Here is a 21,062-nt window from a genome sequence, read left to right on the forward strand (position 1 = left end):
GAAATAGTTTGAGCGTAGCGGGGGCCGCTGTTATCCACTTAGTATCTCAAGACAACGTTGAACGCCGCAAAACCGCCCGACGAGAGCAAATGGTCACAACGGCTTTTGATTTGTTCCCTGCCCAATGTCCCGGCTCAATTTACTCGCGCTTTCACGAGTTCACGTCGGGGCGAAGAAGTTGTCACAACGTCTTGATGAGGGACATCGGGAACATCTGGATGCCATGAAGGGCCCTTGGTGTAAACGAGGAGCACGGCTCGGCAAAGCCACCCAGCGAGTCAGCCAGCGTTGTTGACAACTATTTGGAGAGGCGGCCGGACGGATGCTGGCTCGCTCATGTTTGTACGCCATGAGAGGAGGGGCACCGCTTTTGCCGCCATTGGATGACAACACGCTGCATTGTCTCATTCGCAGCGCATTGCGCACAACAATAAATCATCCCATGTTGTATCTAATCTTGCATCATGTCACATCTGGTCGCGCCGTGTCGTCACCTAACGTAACGGCGGCGGCGTCATACCGTATTGCGGCATCTCACGTCGCATCCTGTCTGGGTATCTCACCGCAACTTCCGACGATACGACTCCCCGAAGAGAAATCCAGTTTATAGCGATCAAAGACATCTAAGACTGGTTTGATTTGCGTTACTTAAGAGCAGCCCGAACGCAGCTTTTCTAGCATTTCTGCATTTTGCTAGGAAGTCTTATGCTAATGCTGAGTCGGTGGTGGTCTCAACCCCGCCCTTTTCCGGCTACCTTTGCCACCCCGACACCAGAGTGGCCTTTTTACGGTTCGGGTCAATCGCATGTCATTGAGCCAAACTTGTCGCGTTCGAGTGATTGTTACCATGGCAACTAAGGCCATCATCGGCGAGCGGCGAGTGACGAGTGACGAGATGGACTGGACGTGCTTTTGAAAGCCTTTTACTTTGGACAATGCAAATCCAAGCGAGCTGTCTTTCTTGACGTGCTCGTAAACAAATGTGTGTGTCTGTCTCTGTGTGTGTGTGTGTGTGTGTGTGTGTGTGTGTGTGTGTGTGTGTGTGTGTGTGTGTGTGTGTGCGCACGTGAGGCGGACATGAGCGGGATAATAAGCGTCATGGCGTCTAATCAGATTTCTAAGAGGAATTGATTGTTGTGCGGCAGGCTGCGCTTGACAATAAGCCTGCATTTAAGTGTTAATTTTTATGCTAATGCGGGATGCGGCTCGGTCCCGCCGCTCCATGCCGCCGTTCGGTGCCGAGACCACGCCCCCCCCCCCCTTGCTCCCCTTGCCCCCTCCCGCCGCTATGAAAATTGTCCCGCGCACCAAATGTCAGCCTGCCAGCCGGCGTGAAGGTTTGTAATTTATGAGCTATGTTTCAATTAGAGCGCGTCATACTTGTTAGGTGGCCGGCCGGCCGGCCGCACGCGCCTCTTGGTGATGTCAGCTTTAGCCGCCATTTTGGGCCATTTACTAGCCATCGTTAACCAACTGGCTTTTTTTTTTCTCATTTTCATGGTCAAATGTACCATTTTTATTTTGGAACAAATTGTCACTCATTTTGTCAGATTTGATAACAATCTGCTTGAATCCTTTTGACATTCTTTGAGCAATTTTACGGGCCCCCTTTTTTTACCCTTTTTTGACTGACCACCACTTTGGCCAACCTTTTACTGGCTTTTGGATTTATTTGAGCATTTTTGTTCCGTTTTTCCCTAAACTCATTTTTCACTTTGAACTCTTTGAATTGATCATTTCACTTGTTTTTGGAGCATTTTGTCTCCTCATCATTTGACAGAATGGAGTAGTTTACAGAGTGCAGACAATGCCGGCTCGCCAGCCAGGCCGCCAGGCAGCCAGGCGGCGTGCAGACGTGTAATTTATGAGCTGTGTTTCTATTAGTGTGCGTTGCACTTGTTAGGCAGGGGAGCCGCACGCGCCTCTCGCTTTTCACTGCGCGCCGTCGGGCGGTCGGACGGTCGGTCTCAGCTCAGTGGCTGCTACACCGAGGCCTTCGTGTATTATCATCTATCGGGTGGTCCTTGCCCCCCGGACAAAAGGCAATTTAATACGATTTAATGACACTGCCAAGGAGTGTGCGTGCGTGCGTGCGTGCGTGTGTGTGTCTGCGCGTGTCGGGAGGGGCAGATGCTCGGAAGAAGAGGAGGACGTGAAAATAACGTGTGTTTTTAACGGCAGTCGTCACCTTCTCAATCTGACAATGAACAGCTCACGATGACTTTTAGCTTTTCTTTTCTTTTTTGAAATGAAAGGAGGATTTGGGCTCGTTTTGGATACTTGATTATTTTATTTAACTGACACTCATTTGCTGATCATCATATTTTCGTTCCTTTTTCTGAGGGAGGGGGCAATCCTGACATTCATTTCTGACGTTGATTTTTTGATTGCTTTCATTCCTAATCTTTCCTCGTCTGACAAATTTTCCAACAATTTGATCAAAATGACTCCGTCCACAATTTGTTATGGCCAACTTTGGCTTCTTTGTTGTTTGCTGGTTATCATTGCCATACACCGGGACTCATTTTAAGCATGTGTGTGCGCGCTTTTTAATTTGTGAGCATTTTGTCAAATGTTCCCGTTTTGGTATTGAGTTTGTCCGTTGTTGTGTGGAGTTTGAAATGGCGGCACGCTGGCTGGCTGGCTGGCTGGCTGGCTGGCTGGCTGGCTGGCTGGCGTGCGGCGTGCCACCAGAACGCCAAAGCGTCCAAACGGCACTCGGCGGGCCCCAGAAAGCGCGCTGAAAGGTTTGGATCCAATTCACATATAGGTCAATTAAATGCACCAACATCTGCTCTCTCCCCACCATTTGCATATAGCATTCATATGTTAATGACGGCCCTTGTTTTTTTCTCTCTCTCTCTCTCTCTCCTCCTCTTTTCCTGTGCGTGTGTGCGTGCGTGCATTTCCTCCTCCTGTACTTCCTCCCCTCCTCCCTGCCTCTTTTGTACGACCAAACAAAACCATTTTTGGATTCCCCTTTTCCCGTCCTATTTCCACTTCCTGCCCGCGTTAAAGGGGAGGTGAGTCGGCCCCCGACGGCGGCGGAGGGAGCCCCTTTAAAAAACGTCGCTCGCTCGCTCGCTCGCTCTCCTCCCCGAGCAGCTTAATGCCTTATAAATGAATGATGACACAGATGGACCAGCGATAATCTATTTAGAATGCCTCACAGCAAATATTGTTGTGCAGATGATTAGACCCGCAGTCATTTGAAGCCCGAAACGCCGCCTACGCGCCTGCACACTTGCCTTCTTTCCAGGGCTTAGCATTCCCATCCACGTCCAGCTCATAGGCGCCGGGTCATTTGGGTCAAGTTGTCGGTGGCCCCGAAATGCCTCCTCGCCTGCCCATGGGAGCTGCGAGGGGGATGTCCTCGAAGTTTGCAAACCGGGATGCCAATCTGAGCCTTGAGTGACATCATGCTTTTTCTTGCGCCGTTGATAAGAAGCGCAGCTCGGCAGAGGTGGCAGCTGGCGCGCCGATAAATAGAAGCCGCTATCGACCGATCCCCGAGCGGCGCGCAGTATTTGGCTTGGGGATGGATTTCCAAAACGCGCCTCCGGCCGGGGGGGCGCACGCTTTGATTTCATGGCTACATTTGAGCCCTTTTTGACATTTGACATCGGCTAAATGTCACTCTGAAATGCGACGAGGCCTCGGATGGATTTCCGATCGAGCGATCGACGGTCAATCCGAGACAATGCTCGGAATGATCAAATGCTTGGGAGGGTGCTCGAAGCCGTCTCCAGAACTCTCCGCCGCAAAGTCCGACCCAAACCCGAGCGAGCGAGCGAGCGGGCGGGCCGTATCCGACGCGATATGTATTTCCTACTTTGAGGAAGAAAAAGTGTGTTGGTGGCATTTGCAGCGGCGTTTGCTCCAACCAACTAATGTTGGCCTTTCAGGTGGCGTTCCCGCCAGCGCTGCCAGCCGCGGGCGGCTCCATCCAACACCGACATCCACGTTCACTCCAGTATGCTGTTGGTGTGCTAAGGTAAGCAAAGCTGCTCGCTCTGGGGTCAAAGTGTGAGCAACAATGTACGTCCATTCAAATTGTCAATTTTCATTTCAATTTTCTTGCCTGGCCTTATTTATTTATTTATTTTTAACTACCCCTCATTTAATTTTATTGCATGTTGTGCTTTATATGTTGGGTTGTTGTTGGGTTTTTTTTTTTATGTCATTTTACCTGAGCAAGGTAAAAGGAATGTAATGGATGACTCTCACAACACTGGCAGGCGATGGCTTTTGCCTTCAGACCGTTCCTAAACTTTATCGTCCTCGCTGTGTGGTGATAAACAACATCTCACTCACTCACACAAACACACACACACACACACACACCCGCCAACTGTTCATCACTCACTCGCCAGTTCGACTTATCCCCAAAGGCGTTGTGTCTTTAAGCGCGCGCTCGCACACACACACACACTCAACTTGTAACAATCTGGATTGTGCTAATCTACCATAATCGTCCGCCACATGCCTCCTAAAAACACACTGGGGTGGCATTCCGCCGTGCCGCCTTCACGTGCCAATGTCGCTACCTCCGCCGTCAATGTCACCACCGCCACCGTGGGGGAGGGGTGGAGGGAATGTTGCGCAATTTATGTTCGGCATTAGGCTAATTGAATCGTATTTCAAAGGCACGCCAGGTGCTTGAAATGTCCAAAGTCAAATCAAAAGCAGGAGAAATGTCGCAAAATCACATTCGCACGGTTCCGGGCTTCAACTGGAGACTCGGAAGGAGGCTCGGGATTTCAAATAAGCCGTTTGGGAATGTTTCCGATCAGGGACCCGGGTCGGATGTCAAACGACGAGGAAGACCTTACTCTTTCAAACACGGATTGAGAGTTTGGGTTTCAAGAAAAAAAGTTTCAAGATGTCAAGATGTTGGGGTTTTGGAGGAAGGCAAGAGTCATTCAACAAAGGCTTTGCTACCAAGGTGGAGCTTTTGACTGAGGATGCAAAACAATTTCGGGTTCCCAATTAGGCCGAGGCTTAAGCTTTCAAAGGAGGGCCCATTGAAATGGGCTTTGGGATTTCAAATATAGTTTGGGAGCTGAATTTTTGCAGCGCACGATAATGGCGGAGTGTCCCTCGCCGGTTGCCGTCGCGAGCGGGCGGAACGACGCCCATCCCCCCCCCACCCCTTCCCGTCTCCAACGAGACGGATGATAAATTCCGGGCGGGCGTCGGCCCCAACAGCTGTGGGCAGACAGGCCTGATATGAGAATAGCAGCATCGGATGAGCGGGCATTAAAAATGAATATGCTATTTAGCCTCGGTGTATTTTAGGTATTTGACATTTTCATGTCCGGACAGCCGCAATTTATTCATAGTGCACAGGAGACGGGCGATGGGAAAAAAAAAAAAAAAAAGAACAAAATATCTGCCGGAATAGGGCGCCGGCCAGCCGGGTGAAGGGCGCCGGCTTCAACTTGTGAGGTCACGCCGTCCAAGCAAGGCTATTGGACCGGCGGCCGTTGTCCCTTCTTCACCCACTTTTCTTGAGACTTTCAAACAAGGCTCCAAACTTTGGGGTCCAACCTTCGAACCAAACGCTAGTGAACCTTAACCTGAGTCACAGGAAGGAAGGAAAGCACTTGGCTCTTTCCTTTCCACCTGTTGGATGCTCTGCTCAGCTGCGGCTTGTTTCCCGCCCGCGCTCGCTCGCTCGCTACAAAGCAGGCGGCGAATCAAAGCCCCTGGAGAGCCGCGCACGCTATATGAAAGAAAATGTCTTAACAAGCGCCGCCACCGTCTTTTTCTCCTCCTAAGTGGAAGCGTTTGACTCGCTGCCTTCGGAAAGTCTTTCAACATCACACGAGCATTACAAGTCAAAGTTAAAAAAAAGAGCGAGCGAGAGACGAGCGGAGACGTCAACTTGTATTTTTCCTGGCGGAGGCCAAAGTGACTTTGAGTCGGCGGCCTCCCGTCGCCCGCCATCACTCAAGCGTGCTTATTAGCATATTGAGCACGTCCAATAGCGCTCCCTCCCTCCCTCCCTCCCTTTTTACGCCGGGCTCCAGAGGGGGCGACGACACGCTTTTCCACCGGGGCTTCGGGTCGAGCCCGGCTTATCGTTTCAAGTTAGGGTGAGGCTTCCAATTTTTTAAAGACAGCTTTTAGCGAGGGGAGGGCGAGTAGCCATACCAGCTATCCATTGTAAAGATTCGAAAGGTTCATTTGTCTCGGCCAACGTATCGTTTGAACCGTCGATTTGGAAAGGAAAGCAAATCGGACGAGATCCCAAACGGTGAAACGGTGAAACGGCAAGTGGGCGGCGCATGTTGTCAAATCTAAAGCTCACAGCTTCCCTTTTTGTGCACATTTGTTGATGGTTCTCATCAAAGTGTTGTTGTTCCAGCATTTTCCAAATGCTTCCACAAGGGACGTGGCCCCTCCCGATCCAACTGGCTCGCCCCTCTCGCTCTCTCTCTCCCCAGCTTCCTGAATGCAAGCGACGGACGGCTTCCTGTTCCTTGATATGCACGGCCACATCTGGGCCGAGGCGCTTAATAACAATCACCTTCCCTTTCACTGGGCGCCGATTGTTTCTAATTGGCCCTGACAGATAGTAGCTGACAGGCCGCCGCCGCCGCCCCTCCCCGCGTGACCCGCGCTCGCTCGCCGCACTTAGAAGGCCTGTCATTTTTAATATTTGATTTTGGCTTTGTAAAAAGTTATGTGTTTTAGAGCTGTCGCCCTCCCTCCCCCTCAATCATGCGATGAAATCAGTTTTTAAGTGAGGCGGCGGCGGCGGCGGCGGCGGACGTCCGTCCCTCGCCTCTCGGCCCTCGTTTGCCTTTTTAAAGCCTTCCACCCCCCTCCCTCCCTCTTTGCTTCATCATTGGTGGCCTCCGTTCAGCCGAGTGCGTGGCGGCGGGACCGCGCATCAAATATTCACGTGTGCAGCGTTTGGACAAATGGCGTCCGTCCACACGTGAGCACGCCTCAAGTGTTATTTGCACGCCATTGATTCCCGTTAAAGGTGTACGGCGCGGCGCGGCGGAAGGCGCATCGGGCCGGGCGGCCGATCATTAAATGAAAAGACGGATTCATCGACAGCTTGACGGATGGCATTTTGCGGCGCGATCCATATTGGCCTTCAATAGAAACACAATTTGGAGCGTAAGACAAAGAGGGTGGCAGATAGCGGGGAGAGAGAGAGGCAGGCAGCCACGCAGGCAGGCAGCAACGCAGGCAGGCAGCCAGGCAGCCAGGCAGCCACGCAGGCAGGCAGGCAGGCAGGCAGCCACGCAGCCACGCAGCCAGGCAGGCAGGCAGGCAGGCAGGCAGGCAGGCAGGCAGGCAGGCAGGCAGGCAGGCAGGCAGGCAGGCAGGCAGGCAGGCAGGCAGGCAGGCAGGCAGGCAGGCAGGCCACAAAGCACAACTGCACCTTGACTGACCGGAATGCAGGAAATGTCATCTTTGAAATATTTGGCCGCCGCCGGTGATTGACGGGCCGAATTGGGATGCAATGGTTGCGGGACGGCGTAGCACTTTTGGCTGTGCTTTCCTTTGCGTTGACAACAGCGCGGTGGCTTTGTTGAGTGTGCCGCACGCAAATCTGTCTTTCTTTTCAAACTAGCTTTGACTTGAGGGCTAAGATTGCAAGCTACGAGTGCAGTTGGGAGTCACTTTTTCGTCAGCAGCAGCAGCAGCAGCAGCAGCAACAAAGCCTCCGCTTTCAGTGGTGCACGCCGGCGCTCCTCCCTCCCTCCCGCCGCCACGCTCTTCTCGGGTTGCGGGACCCCCAGGTGCCCCCGGGCTCGCCCAGTGCCCAACGCCACACTGCGCCTTTCAGCCGGCGACATCCACACAACTAATTGGAGTCGGGCCGCATGCGTGTTTTCACTAAAGGCGCTCTTTAATTACATGCGAGCCGGGAATGAGTATTTTGGGAACGTGTGTGTGTGTGTGTGTGTGTGTGTGTGTGTGTGTGTGTGTGTGTGTGTGTGTGTGTGTGTGTGTGTGTGTGTGTGTGTGTGTGTGTGTGTGTGTGTGTGTGTGTGTGTGTGTGTGTGTGTGTGTGTGTGTGTGTGTGTGTGTGTGTGTGTGTGTGTGTGTGTGGCTTCAAACAAATGGAGCGCACCAAAAGCAATATTTGTTTTGCCGCGGTGAACACTTTGTACGTGAAAAGTGTGCTTCCGGTCCTTGCAGAACTTCTGCTCCCGCCCTGGACCCTTTTTTTGTTTTCTTCTCCCGTCTTGCGCCGGTCCTGCCTGCTCATGAGAGCTTTATTAATAAGCGGGTGAATCATGTCAAGAGTATTGTTTTCTCCCAGCTTTGTATTAATAAACATGAGTGAATTTATTGGCTATTCGGCAAAGCGTGATTAACGCACATTAATGTGGGGATATTGCTCAGTGTGCCCTGCAACACCGGGGCGCTCGTCCCACCGCCGCCTCCGCAAAACAACCAAAAAAAAACCAAAACAACATGAAATATTTATGGTGGGATATGAATGCTTTTGTAAAAGAAAATAGCAAGTTATTAATCCTCTGATTAACAACTGATTAACCTTTTTTATTAAACACGTGATCCGTGCACCATCGACTCCGGGATATGTCGTCTTGACTGCGCGGCGGAATAATTATTTTTGTGTCTTTTCTAATTGCAAAAAACGCATGGCTGAACTATATGCCCGCGCGCGCGTGTGTGTGTGTGTCTTAAGGCTACACGTACACACACACACGCGCGCATGAATAAGATGGAGGATAAAGCCCAAGTGCAAACATAATGAACAAAATTCCGGCGCGCTGGAGGAGAACAAGAGCCTAAATTTAGCCGGCGATCTGCTTAAAACAATGCCGTTTAATTCACATATCCGTTTATTCGGCGCGCGCGCGCGCGAGCCAGCGAGCGAGCGGCAAAGGCGGGATAAAAACAACACACAAAAAGAAAAAAAAACAAGTGTATTGAAGGACAAAACATGCGCTGCCAAGGCTCATCCCGCCGCTATTGTCTGCGTATTTTTAGTCGCCGTCAAGCCCAAAGACAATTATGACTTCCCCGCTCGGCAAATCCAGCCGCCCTTCTCATGTTTGGACTTAGTTATTTATTTGGCGCCATTGTTTCAGACGGGCTCAAGTACACTGGAGTTTATCGCACTCATCTATTTCAATTTGAGTGGCACAAAAGCATTAGGAGCTGGAATTAGGACGTCCAGGTGTTCCTTTGCAAAATGGCGCTGAGAATGAGGAACTGGCGAGAAGACTTTGGCGGCCGAGGCGTGTTATCGGAACACTAACGCTGAAGCAGAGAAATAGACGACAATGCTGCCTACTTTGGCTTTGTCTGTTTTGCCACGATTGCCAGCCCCTGCATGCTGGTGGTCAATCCCAATTTATAAGCTGAAGCAAAAACACTTTGACATTCTACTCATGTTGTATGGGAAAAAACAACAACAACAACAACATCATAGTTTTGGGTGTGGGGCCTGAAACGGATGCATGGCCTTTGCATTCATTTCAACGGGGAAAATTGTCTTGACTTGCATGTGTGGTCACGGCACAAATCAAACTCAAGGCGGCGGCGGCAGCAGCGTGCGTTTTTCAACCAATCTCACGGGCTGAATAGATGCATTGGTGCCAAACATGCTTTTAACACTGTATGGCTTTGGATCCTGACAACCATTATTATCATTTGTACAAGTCGTCACTTGGATTCTTCACATGCATTCCTTCACGTGAAATGACATTTCCATTTTTTTTTTTCCCCACCGCTATTTCTTTCCCCTCTCCATCTTCGGAATTTCTCCTTTTTTTTTTGAAACGTGACATTTTTGTGCTATCATCAAAATGAATTAGTCTGATCTGAAAATATGCAGAAGGACATATGCCTTGGCCCACTTTCTGACATTCTGCTCATTTGCTGCACGTGCGTGCGTGAGCGTGCACGTGTGTGATTTCGGAAGCCGTTTGGACTTGCCAAATACTTTTATCAAGGTAGACTCGCCAGTAATTAAGAAAGAAGTATAAAGGTGCTTAATTCCACTTTTCTGCTCATTTCTTCTTGTTTGAAGCGCGCCGTGGCGGTGCAGGCAAACACACACAGCCCAATTGTGCGTGGTGGTTTGTGCAGCGGCAGGTACGCCAGTGCTAAGCTTCTTATTAGCGGCGGCGGGGCTCGCTGTTGCACATGGTCGCTCGCGCCACTCGCTCCAGTCCCGCTTTGGGCCCTGAGTCCTGATTGGACTTTTACTGCTGGCTGGGATTAGCCACAACTAGTACTGTACAAAACCCAAAAGGTTTTAGTTTTTTTACATCCACTTTTGGAAGCACGTCCAGCAACGCAACTCGCACAATGAAGTCGTTCACTGCCACGGAGCATTGTAGACGTCAATTGCAATCCAAGCGTTCATTTTGTCACCAAAATCAAGGTCGTCTCACTTTATTGTCAGCAAAACCAAATGAGATTTCACAGTGAGATGACTTCAAGTTCAATGGCAACATTGTTGCATCCTTCAAAAATGTGAAATTTGGTGTTTGCGCATTTCAAACAAACACGTCAAAATGTTGACGCAAGTGGGAGGAAGTCGCCCGGCGCTTCTTGGCCGCGGCGGCGGCGGCTCGGTGACGAGACGCTCCTTTGTTTTCCCCAAATCGTCTCACTCGCCTCCAATGAGCCATTACGCCGTCTTTTGTTTTGGTTTTGGCGGGACGGCGCCGCTCGTCTTCAAAGCTCCTCGCCCGCCATCAAAGCGTGTCATCGGAGAAGTTAACGTAAACTTTGATTCCATTTCTTTGACTGCGCCACTGAAAATAGCGTCGTTTACAACAAATTCCAAACTCGGGCCTTTCTCTCCTGTTCTCGAGAGCCAATGAAGCAATCGGTGAAGCCGACATGACTCTTGAGTAGACTCGGTCTCCGTCGTGGTCTTCACTTTTGTCCCGCGTATTCATCCCACTTTGTCGAGAGTGAGCGAAAGCCCCAGGGCGCGACTCGCGCGCGTGCCTGCGTTAAAAGGAAATGTAACACATAACGGCGCATAAGGTGCTTGCAAAGTTGTCCTCGGAGAATGAAAAAGTCCCAGGCGTAACTGGCCGGGCATTTTTGGGGTGGTCGGTATTGAAGTTTTTCTCCATCCTGACTTTATATTCATTTTCATCTCCTGGTTGATAAATAATTCCCAATGTTGTCAACTTGTCTATTTGTTTTCATCCAAATGTCCAAATCGGCACTTGACACTCTGCGCCCGTCGATGAGCTGGTCATTTCACCGCTTTTAGCAAGCGAGGTCAAATAAAAAACAAACGGCGGATTGAAGCGGCCCAGATGTATTTTTTTTTGCCAATGTATTATTCATGCGGGCTAATGCATTGTTTCTGTTTCTTTTTGTTGTCGGGCGGAAAGGTTGGCAGCTCGGCGTCTGCGCTGAAATGAGAAGTTTGAAAGACGCGGCGCTATCTCTCTATTTTGTATTTATACGGCTTATGCGTGCATGTGCGTGCGTGCGTGTGCGCGCGCGAGCGAGCGAGGGAGCGCTTTGAGAACGGCGGCGCCTTAAATGTTAAATGGGGGTTGAAGCCTGCCTGAACTAATTTGTAGAGCTTTGCACCGTGTTGACATTTAAATGCGATAAGAATAGCAAAGTGTAGCAGTCGACCTATTTTGAAGATGCCTTCCCGACGCGTCGGCATCAGGCGCGGCCTATAATTAATAAAAAAAGACAGGCCTCCCTCGCTGAACCTTTGATTAGAATACCGACTCATAAACAGGCCGAGCGGGAGGAGGAGGAGGAAGAAGAAAAGGGCTGAGGAGAGGAAGAATGAGGAGAGGAGGAATGAGGAGCGGAAAGAGGGAGGTGGAGGGTGGCACCTGCTCTTTCAGGCAGCCACATTGTGTTGGCTGGCTGCTGTGCGATCACATTACTCTGATCCTGCCTGGCTTGTTTGCGGAGGAGGCGGGCTCAAGGCGGGAGGAAGGGCTGCAACGGCGGCTGCAACGGCGGCTGCAGCGGCGGCGGCGGCGGCGGGATCTGCCAAATCAGCATGCGAATAACAGCACATTGTTAACTTAATCAGATGCGGGAGGGAGGGAGGGAGGGGGTGGCTGAAGAAAAGACTGTTTTCTGTGCACTGGCTGATGAGGGCAGGCAACATTGCGACGGCCGCTGACGTGGGGGCGGCAAAAAAAGCAAAACAATCAGCAATCGTAAACCGCCAGACGCTCTGCCGCTAATGTCAAAAAGTCCGAGCGGACCTTTTCCCACACAAAACTCAAAGCAACTGGCCCCTTCCGCACCTCATCAGTCGCACGTTGTTGTCGTGTCGCGTGACGGTGAAGGTCACTCGCTCAGGGTGGGAAAGAAATGCCAGATATGAAAAGCGTAGGACGCGCGGCGCTGGCCCAGCCGGAATGCCACAAGCGGCCTTTTGTCTTGGCCTCTGACGTCTCGCAGCTCCGGGTGTCTTCTCGACACCACTCGGACCACTTGAAATATAAGTCCGCTTTATTGTCAATTTCTTCACCTGCTCGAAATGACGTTGCTTTTGGTTCTCATCCCATTCCGTTTTGGTGTGATGTCGAGAGCGGTGGCCAGCCATCATCCGCTCTGATCAACCGCGATAGGAGAGCGGGCTGGCATCCGCCCCCCACTGAGACCACGCCCCTCCAAAGTACTTCCTGCGCCCGGGCAGATAGTGGCGAGCGCATCTCACAGGACGAAAGGCCGCTGTGACAATGAAGCGCTTCCCGATGACTGGATAAGAAGAAGATGAATGCGATTTGTTAAGTGTGCCACTTCTCCAGTTTCCTGTGGCGAGTCTTCAGAGGGGACACAGGAAGTTGGGGCGGGCCGAGTACTAAAGATTGGACAAAAAGCACTTAGTGACACCCAGTGCAGCGGAGAGGAACCGCGGGGGGGCTCGTCCCAGTGGTTTTGTCAGCGAGCCAGTTCGCTCGAGTTTGTCAGCTACTCACACCTTAGGCCTCTTCGTCAGCCAGCTAGCTCGTTGGTTGGTTGGTTAGCTGGCGCTTGTATTTTGGACCATTTGCCCCTTCCTTCCTTTGTTAATCGGTCCACCTAACTCATCGTCAAAGAGGAAGCGCGGCTGGCCTCGGGATTTCACGGCAACTTTTCAGAGCTGCGCGGGAAGCTGAGGCGGGCCTTATCAAAGATTGAAGACGCCGGCATGAAAGACGGACTTTGCTTTGTGGTTGAAGAGCATATGGGGAGCCAGCCTCTCGCTCGCTACCTGTGTCTTATCTACTCAAAAAGGAGGAGGAGGAGGAGGGAGACGCTGAGACATTGAAGAATCATTCAATTACCCCAAAATAATTACCTGACTGGCTTCCTGTAAGCAGCGGCGCTAATTAGCCGCCGACGTTTGTTTTAACGGATAAAAGCAGTGAGAGAGGAAGTCCCAAACTCCCCGCCAGGAGGAAGACGACGACATTGACAGACACGTCGCTCCCCGCCGTGGTGCCGCTAATTATTCCTGCCACAGTGAAAAGTCCCGTCTTAGCAAATTGAACCCAAAGGTGGCACGGAGGCACCTGTCACAACAACTCCTCCCACTTTAACGCCGCCGCCGTTATGCAAAGCGCGGCCCGCCGTGAGCAGGAATGCAATGATTTGGGACCTTCGTGGCATCAGCGCCACCTCCGGGACCGGAGGGGGACCCAGGTCACCTATCCAGTCAGATTTTCACACTTTTGTTCCACTCTGGTGGCTAGTCGGCCAGGAGGAGTAAGCTTAAAAATAGATTATTATTGTTATATGTATTATCTAGTGTATTACATTACAAAGTTTGTCGGAGCCTCGGACGGGTTCTGCTATACGGTCCGAGCGGCGGCTGGACGTGACGTTTGTGCGTGTTAACTGGCCGGGCCTCTTGGTGGCACGCTGATGTAAGCCAGCCAGCCAGCCAGCCAGCACTGCGGACACACTGCGCCCATTGTTTCCTTCATGGCTGCCGTGTTTGTTGTGTCCTTGTTTTCTGAATGATTTGACAAGAAGAAGAGTGTCGCGCACGAGATGGTCATGGATTTGGGGGGGGATTGCCGACCTCTTTTAAAGACGGACAAAGCGGACAAGCCAGCCGGTGCTTGCTTTGACTCCGAACCCGACCTCACTCTGCTAATGATTTGAAAATATTTTGCTCTCAATGAAGAAATGCTGCTTTTTGCGGCTGAGCTTCACGAGGCGCGCGCGCGCACACGCACGCACACAGGCATGCACGCAACGGCGGCGGCGATGCTTATCAAGAAGCAAAGCTTTGAGCTGGCGGCCGTCTTGGGAAGAGGATTTGGCCAGCGAGGAACAATGAACTGTGGGAATCCGTTTGTCCCGCATTGATCTTCCTGCTGTGAACACACACACACACACACACACACACACACACACACACACACACTCCCCCGCCCTCTACAGGTTTCTCAGTTCTCCCCGTAGTGTGTGTGTGTGTGTGTGTGTGAGCGAGGACGAGCCGCGAGAGGAAGTACCTGTTGATGCCACGGCGGTGGTGACCAAGAGGAGGGAGGGGGGCCTCATAGCATTGAAGTAGAATGGCCAACTTCTTCTTTTGGTAGACATACTCGCAACGCTACGCTCGTCCATCTCGTATAAGCGCTTCCGATTTGGCAGCGGTCAGACAAAAGCCGAGGCCCTCGGAAAACGGCCGCTACCCACCGGCTCTCTCGTTTGTCTCTTCTTTTTAAGACGCCAGTTGCGGGTCTACGGCGGACCGCCTTTCCCTTTTCACACAAGGATTGCAGACTTGGCCATGTTCAAAGTGGCTTGGTTTCAAAAGGTGCTCAACGCAAATATGACGCCAATAGAAATGTGAAAATTGACGGGTCTCCCGGCCGAGCCGGCGGTGGGTGCTCGCTTTGCCGTCGGTCGATGGCATCACGCTCGGCACCAAAAAAAAAAAGGAAAAAAAGCAGAAGCCACTAATAGCTTTCCCATCGACTCAACAAGGCTCCAAAGTTTGCCGGCGACGTTTTACTATATTCTGAAACTGTTTATTTCCGTATGAATTTATAATGAGCCTTTCTAATAGCTATCCCCACTATTGCCTTTGCTTCAATAATTGATATGGTTACAATTAGAGTGAAGCACATATAAATCCCTCATGCATTTGTGATGCCTGCTAATATTGATAAGACCCAATTGAACTGTGAGACAAAGCGCGTGCGTGCTGATGTGGGTGCGGGCGCGCGCGCGGGCGGGCGCGTCTCTCTCCCACCACCTGTCTGCACCTGAACACGTGCATGTCTACTCTCGCTGTTGTTTTTAATGAGCGTTCCGAGACGGGACAAAGTGCGTTCCAGTGTCAGGCCCGTTGCAGCGTCTGAGGCGCTAAACATGCCGGCCGGCCGGCCGGCCGTGTCTCTTAGAGGACATCCGCATATTGAATTGTTTTCTGTGTGCGCGTGTGTGTGTGTGATATGAGCAAAGGCTGGCTGGGTTGGGGGGGGGGGGCGGGTTGTCACATAAGAAATGTCCTTTTTAATCAGGAGTAAAAAAAAAATCAAATGAGTCGGGAGCAAGAGGCGCATATGAATGCAGCTCATTTGCATCCGCTCGTCAGCCAGGATGCCTCGCTTAAAAACGCACCATTCGTCAGTTCATTTCACATGATTCCATTGTCTGTGTGCCTTTGTTGGATGTGGAAGATAAAGGCGGGCATCAAATTGGAGAAAAGGGCAGGGCTGCTATCTCGTCAAATGAGCAACAGCTCATCAGGCGACTTGAAATCACAGATTTTGATTCCAAAAGGCGGCGTGGCGCGGCGCGGCGTGGCGTGTGTATGTGTGCGTGCGCGTCATTCAAATCAGCTCTCCTTCCACGTGAGCACGCACGCCGAATGATGGAGGCTGCCTGTCATGCCTCGCACGCAGGCACTCCAAAGTTTCGACCCCGTGCTCGCTAACAATAATAAGAATAATAAGGAAAGTAATCATATTCTCAGGGTAAATGGACTGGGGTGATATGTCAAATTGTTGCGGCTGCATTTTTAAACGGATCTGTCAGCACCCACTGAGCAGTCTATGAACAAGAGATTGCTTTCTGCTTGCCTTTGTCGTTTTGGGGAAAAGCCAGAGAGACGCTGGCAAATTTGCCTTCCATTTTCTTTGAGTTCATTCTTCAGCCAGGCCAGGCCATTCCATTTCTGCCTTTTTCAACTGGTCAAAACGTAGGAGCCACGTGTTTCTTTTGAACCCAAACTCCCCATTGGCGCAATTGCCTCGAAAGTAACGCAAGTGACGTATTCACAAATGCCGCGTAACACTCACCGATGCGAGTCGAAGACAACCGGGGGAGATTGTCCATTGCGTCCCGACTCACCGCGACCATTTGGCCTCCTCCTCCTCCTCGTCTTTTATTTTTTTGATGATTGCGCCGCTGTTACCAGGCAGCGCCACTAATCAGCTTAATGAGACATTATACAATATTTTGTCGAGCAAAGCAAAAAGTCTGCTTATTGTTGGGCGGCTTTGACCCCGCCGGCAGCCGGGGGAAGCGTGTGCGCGTGTGCGCGCGTTGGCCAACGTGTTTATACCTCTCCATCTGGACAGCAGATGGATGTGCATTTAAGGCTTTTATTTTTTATTGTGCCAACAAATAATCTTAGTTGTGATTATTAGTCTTCATCCTTTTTGTCCTTCTCGAACATTTGCATTTGTCAACTCAATATTCAGCTCCTTCGGGACCCGGCGGGAACAATTTTCACCTTCCCCTTATTCCACGCAAATAATGAAATCATTCTCGTCCGATTCCGACTGTTTTCCGTGACGTTATTCCGAAATAAATCTTTCTCAGCATCGGCGCATAAATGGCGTCGTCGTCTTTCGTTTCCTCCTCTTCCCCGAATTCAACGGAAAGAAAAATAGATATGGTGAGTCAGAGCGTTGTTGTCGGTTTAAAGCGCTATTTACTGCCAGCGTCCTAATTGCGGTCTCACAATGGCATCGCCGCGTTCCATTAGGGCGCGTAATTGGCGCAATTCCGATAGGATGGGCACAAGTAGCCTAATTAAGCGCCGCTGGCTCAGTGTCGACAAGACTAATTATTAGGTCCAAAATGGTGGCTCTTTTTTTTTTTTTTTGGCGCATTTGAGCAATCCCTCGACATGTTCCACCAGTGCAGTTGGACACTTGATTAGGTACGCCGGCTCAGTACAGATGGATCGGCGCCTCCTTTTGCCCGGGAGATTTTCACAAAGCAGTCGTGGCGGTCACTTCTTATTTGGAATTCAAGTGGAGTCCCAAAGAATTTCCTTTTTTGTTTTTCCAGGATGGAGGACTCCAGTCTGTGCCTCGGCATGTCATCGGCGGCGGCGGCGGCGCCCGACGCCGAAGCCCACCTGAGCAACGCGGTGCTCAACGGCCGCTACCCAATCAGCCAGAAGCTCCACCAGCTGACCGCCCAGCTGGGACACGCCTTCCCCGAGCTGCAGCGCCCGCAGCAGATCCCCGAAGAGAAAGCGGCGGCGCCCCTGGACGAAAAGAGCCACCACGCCGCCCTGGCCAGCCAGCCCATCAGCAGCCAAATGGCGCTCTTGGCCAACCAGCTCAACCGCGACATGGACGCCGGCGCGCTGAGCGGCTTGAACGGCCGCGTCGACCTCCAGCAGTTCCTCAACGGCCAGAACCTGGGCATCATGTCCCAGATGAACGACATCGAAGACGACGCCCGCAAGAACAGGAAGTACCCGTGCCCGCTGTGCGGCAAGCGCTTCCGCTTCAACAGTATCCTGTCGCTGCACATGCGCACCCACACGGGCGAGAAGCCCTTCAAGTGTCCCTACTGCGACCACCGGGCGGCTCAGAAGGGCAACCTGAAGATCCACCTTCGCACCCACAAACTGGGCAACCTGGGCAAAGGCCGCGGCCGAGTCCGCGAGGAGAACCGGCTGCTCCACGAGCTGGAAGAGCGAGCCATTCTGCGGGACAAGCAGATGCGAGGCGGCGGCGGCGGCGGCGGCCTACTGCAAGCGGCGGCAGCGCGCGAGCCCCACGTCGGCCTCAACAGCGGCGGCGCCCTGCAGCAGCAGCTGGGCTCGGCCTGCGGCCTGCCGCCCCCGCCGGGCCTGGCCGCTCCGGAGGCGGCCTCGCAGCCGTCTTCCTCGCCCAAGCCCAACGGAGCTCAGGACGAGCAGTCCCTCAACCCGGCGGCGGGCTTCCGTTGCACCTTCTGCAAAGGCAAGTTCAAGAAGCGCGAGGAACTGGAGCGCCACATCCGCATCCTCCACAAGCCGTACAAGTGTACACTGTGCGAGTTTGCCGCCGCCCACGAGGAGGAGCTGATCAGCCACGTGGAGAAAGCCCACATCACTGCGGAGAACACGCAGGGGCAGGCGCCCGGCGCGGCGGGCGGCGCGCAGGTGGCCACCGAGTTCCGCTGCGATGTGTGCGGCCAGGTCTTCAGCCAGGCCTGGTTCCTCAAGGGCCACATGCGCAAGCACAAGGACTCCTTTGAGCACTGCTGCCAAATATGCGGCCGCCGCTTCAAGGAACCCTGGTTCCTGAAGAACCACATGAAGGTCCACCTCAACAAGCTGGCCATCAAGAACAAGCCGCCGCTGCCGCAGCCCAGCGAGCAGGACGTGGCGTCCGTCAACAGCATGAGCAGCCTGGCGCAGGAGGCCCATGCCAACCTCTACTCCCGGTACATCGCTTGCCTTCAGGGAGGCTTCCTGGCCCCGGACAAGCAGGCTCTGAGCGAGCAGCACCAAATGTTGGCCAAGGCCATGAAGGAGAAGGAAATGCTCGTGGGGAAGCTCCTGGGCCCCATGGCGGCGGCGGCAGGAATGGGCCACGGCCTGGGCGACAACGACAAGCGCTCCCTCCTGGGTTGCCTCAACCTGGTCCCGCCGCTCAAGTCCAGCTGCATGGAGCGGCTGCAGGCCGCCGCCAAGGTGGCCGAGATGGATTCCCTCAGCAGCTACCAAGCCTGGCAGATCATGGCTCGCGGCATCGCTATGGACCGTGTGTGGCCCAAGGAGCAGCACCAGCAGCAGCAGCAGCAGCAGCAGCAGCAGCAGCAGCAGCAGCAGCAGCAGCAGCAGCAGCAGCAGCAGCGCGCCAGCCCCGGGCAGGATGACGACGTAGCCGCCGCCGCCGCCGCCGCCGCGCCGTCCTTCGCCCAGGACAAACAAGACTTTACTCTCATGGCCTCCACGGACGGATCCAAGAAGCAGCTCTGCGAGGCCCTGCAGGGCTCCAGGGCTGCCGAGCCCAGGGGCTTTGACCTGATGTCGCACCACGTCACCGGCGTCGAGACGCCCGGCAGTCTGTCCGGCTTGGGGAACCCCAACGCGGACTACGCTCTCTCAAACCTGAAGGACAAGCCTTCGGAGTGCCCCGACTGCGGCCGGGTTTTCAGAACCTACCACCAGATGATCGTCCACTCCCGCGTGCACGGCAAGGAGCGTCGAGGCGCCGAGGAAGCTCTCCAGCAGCAAGGCGTGGAGGAACGCCGCGGCTCGGCCAGCGACCCCGAGTCCCAGTCCATCAGTCGCTCCACCACCCCGGGCTCCTCCAACGTGACCGAGGAGAGCGGAGTCGGAGGCGGACACTCGCAGACGGGAAGCGTCCAGGATGACAGCCCGCATCCCTCGTCACCTTCCTCGGGTAAGAGCGGCGACTGCGCTGGCTTTTCATTTGAACCAACGATCGGAGGGAAGACGGTGGCTTCGGCTTTTTTGTTTGAAATGCCAATGACCGCATTTGCGTGGGTTCCTGCCATTGCGGGGCTCGCCGTACAACGCACGACAAAGCCTTGATTTTGATCCCTATTGTGGTGGTTTGATAATTGCCTCAGCAAAACGGCCAGTCGCAATGGCGGCACATTCTTCTCATAGCGCCGATACTTCAAGGCGACGTCCGTCTAAGTGCAGGTTTATGGGGATTACGCGCGGCTCGACGCGGGCGATTACGCGACTTTTGAAAGGTAACTTTGGCGAGCTCCTCGGGGCAGCCGAGGAAACGCGAGCGCGGTAATTAGGTCACGACTGCGCGATAATCAGTCAGTTTAAGCTAAACAAGACACTAATTAAAGATATACATATAAAGCAGGTCAAAAAAACGTTGAAGTTAATTTGCCAAAGCCCGCATGTGCTTTTAAGTCTTTGGAGAGAAATATAAATATAAATATAAATGAGAGCGTCTTAGCTTAAGGCTGTAAGCAACTTAATTCCACCAGTAGAGATGAAATTGTTTATTTATTCACAGAGGCATGAAGTCCTTATCACAGGCGTGTAGTGCGATGGGTTTGTACACGGGATGGGCGATGTTTATTTTAATCTAAGAAATAATAACACACACACACACACACACCCTTACCCCCCACCCCAATTAGGAATTAATGAAAATGAGCACGAGATAAAAAGCTATTTTCTTTATAGAGACTATTAAACACAACACTTTCTCAACAGGCTGGGGGTGTCGCCGACATAATTAGCTGCTGAATTTTAATGCGCTGGCTTTGAATCTTTTTCTCGTGTTGTGTTAGCGTCCGTCGCTAAAAAATAAATAAAATAAGCCAGCACAAAGGGAAGTTAAGTCCACAGTGGCACATTGGAATGTTGGATTCAAAGACACAAGCCTAAAGACATTGTCATCACTGCATCAAAGAATACGTTGACGTCACTCACGTACGATCAAATACACATTTCTTTCGTTCAGTTGTGGCCGTAACAAAGTGATTTGCGGAAGCAACTGGCGTGAAATAACAATACAACGGATTTTAGCTGGTAACAAAAACATTCAACTTGTGACTTGTGCTAGCGTGAGCCTAAAATAGCCCTTTATTTGCATGAATGTCACACCAGTGATGTCACTGAGCTGCTAATGACCAACAAACAGTTGAATAGCATAGCAATAGCATGAGCGTATCGGGCCGGTGACTTGAAAGCCGTGCTAGCGCAAGCTACGTTTTGGAGCCCGTCCGGTTGCTTTGCAAATGTGAGCTAATGACGCTTTTGCTCATGTCCAAATCGTCTTCTTTTGAATCGAAACGTGCCGATAGGTTTGTGTGCAGATATCCTAGCTCATAAGATCTGTGTTGCAGTCCATCGATCGATCGATCGATCGATGGAGCGACCG

The 21,062-nt window shown here is 52.3% G+C and overlaps 1 protein-coding gene across 4 annotated transcripts in view; it reads left to right on the forward strand.

Moving 5' to 3' along the window:
* The window catches only part of znf536 (zinc finger protein 536), a 107,618-nt gene that overhangs the window by 40,197 nt on the left and 46,359 nt on the right, over positions 1-21,062 (forward strand). For 3 of the 4 annotated variants that reach the window (XM_085908585.1, XM_085908587.1, XM_085908586.1), the window contains 2 exons: positions 3,906-3,994; positions 17,251-19,589. In XM_085908585.1, coding sequence (XP_085764711.1) covers positions 17,252-19,589 — 2,338 coding nt within the window. In that variant the 5' untranslated portion in view covers positions 3,906-3,994; position 17,251. The remainder of the gene's footprint in view (positions 1-3,905; positions 3,995-17,250; positions 19,590-21,062) is intronic. The other variant, XM_085908588.1, reaches the window with a different exon arrangement.

Source organism: Syngnathus leptorhynchus, chromosome 3 (genome assembly GCF_054491065.1).
Source record: "Syngnathus leptorhynchus isolate UIUO chromosome 3, UIUO_Slep, whole genome shotgun sequence".
NCBI classification, from domain to species: Eukaryota; Metazoa; Chordata; class Actinopteri; order Syngnathiformes; family Syngnathidae; genus Syngnathus; species Syngnathus leptorhynchus.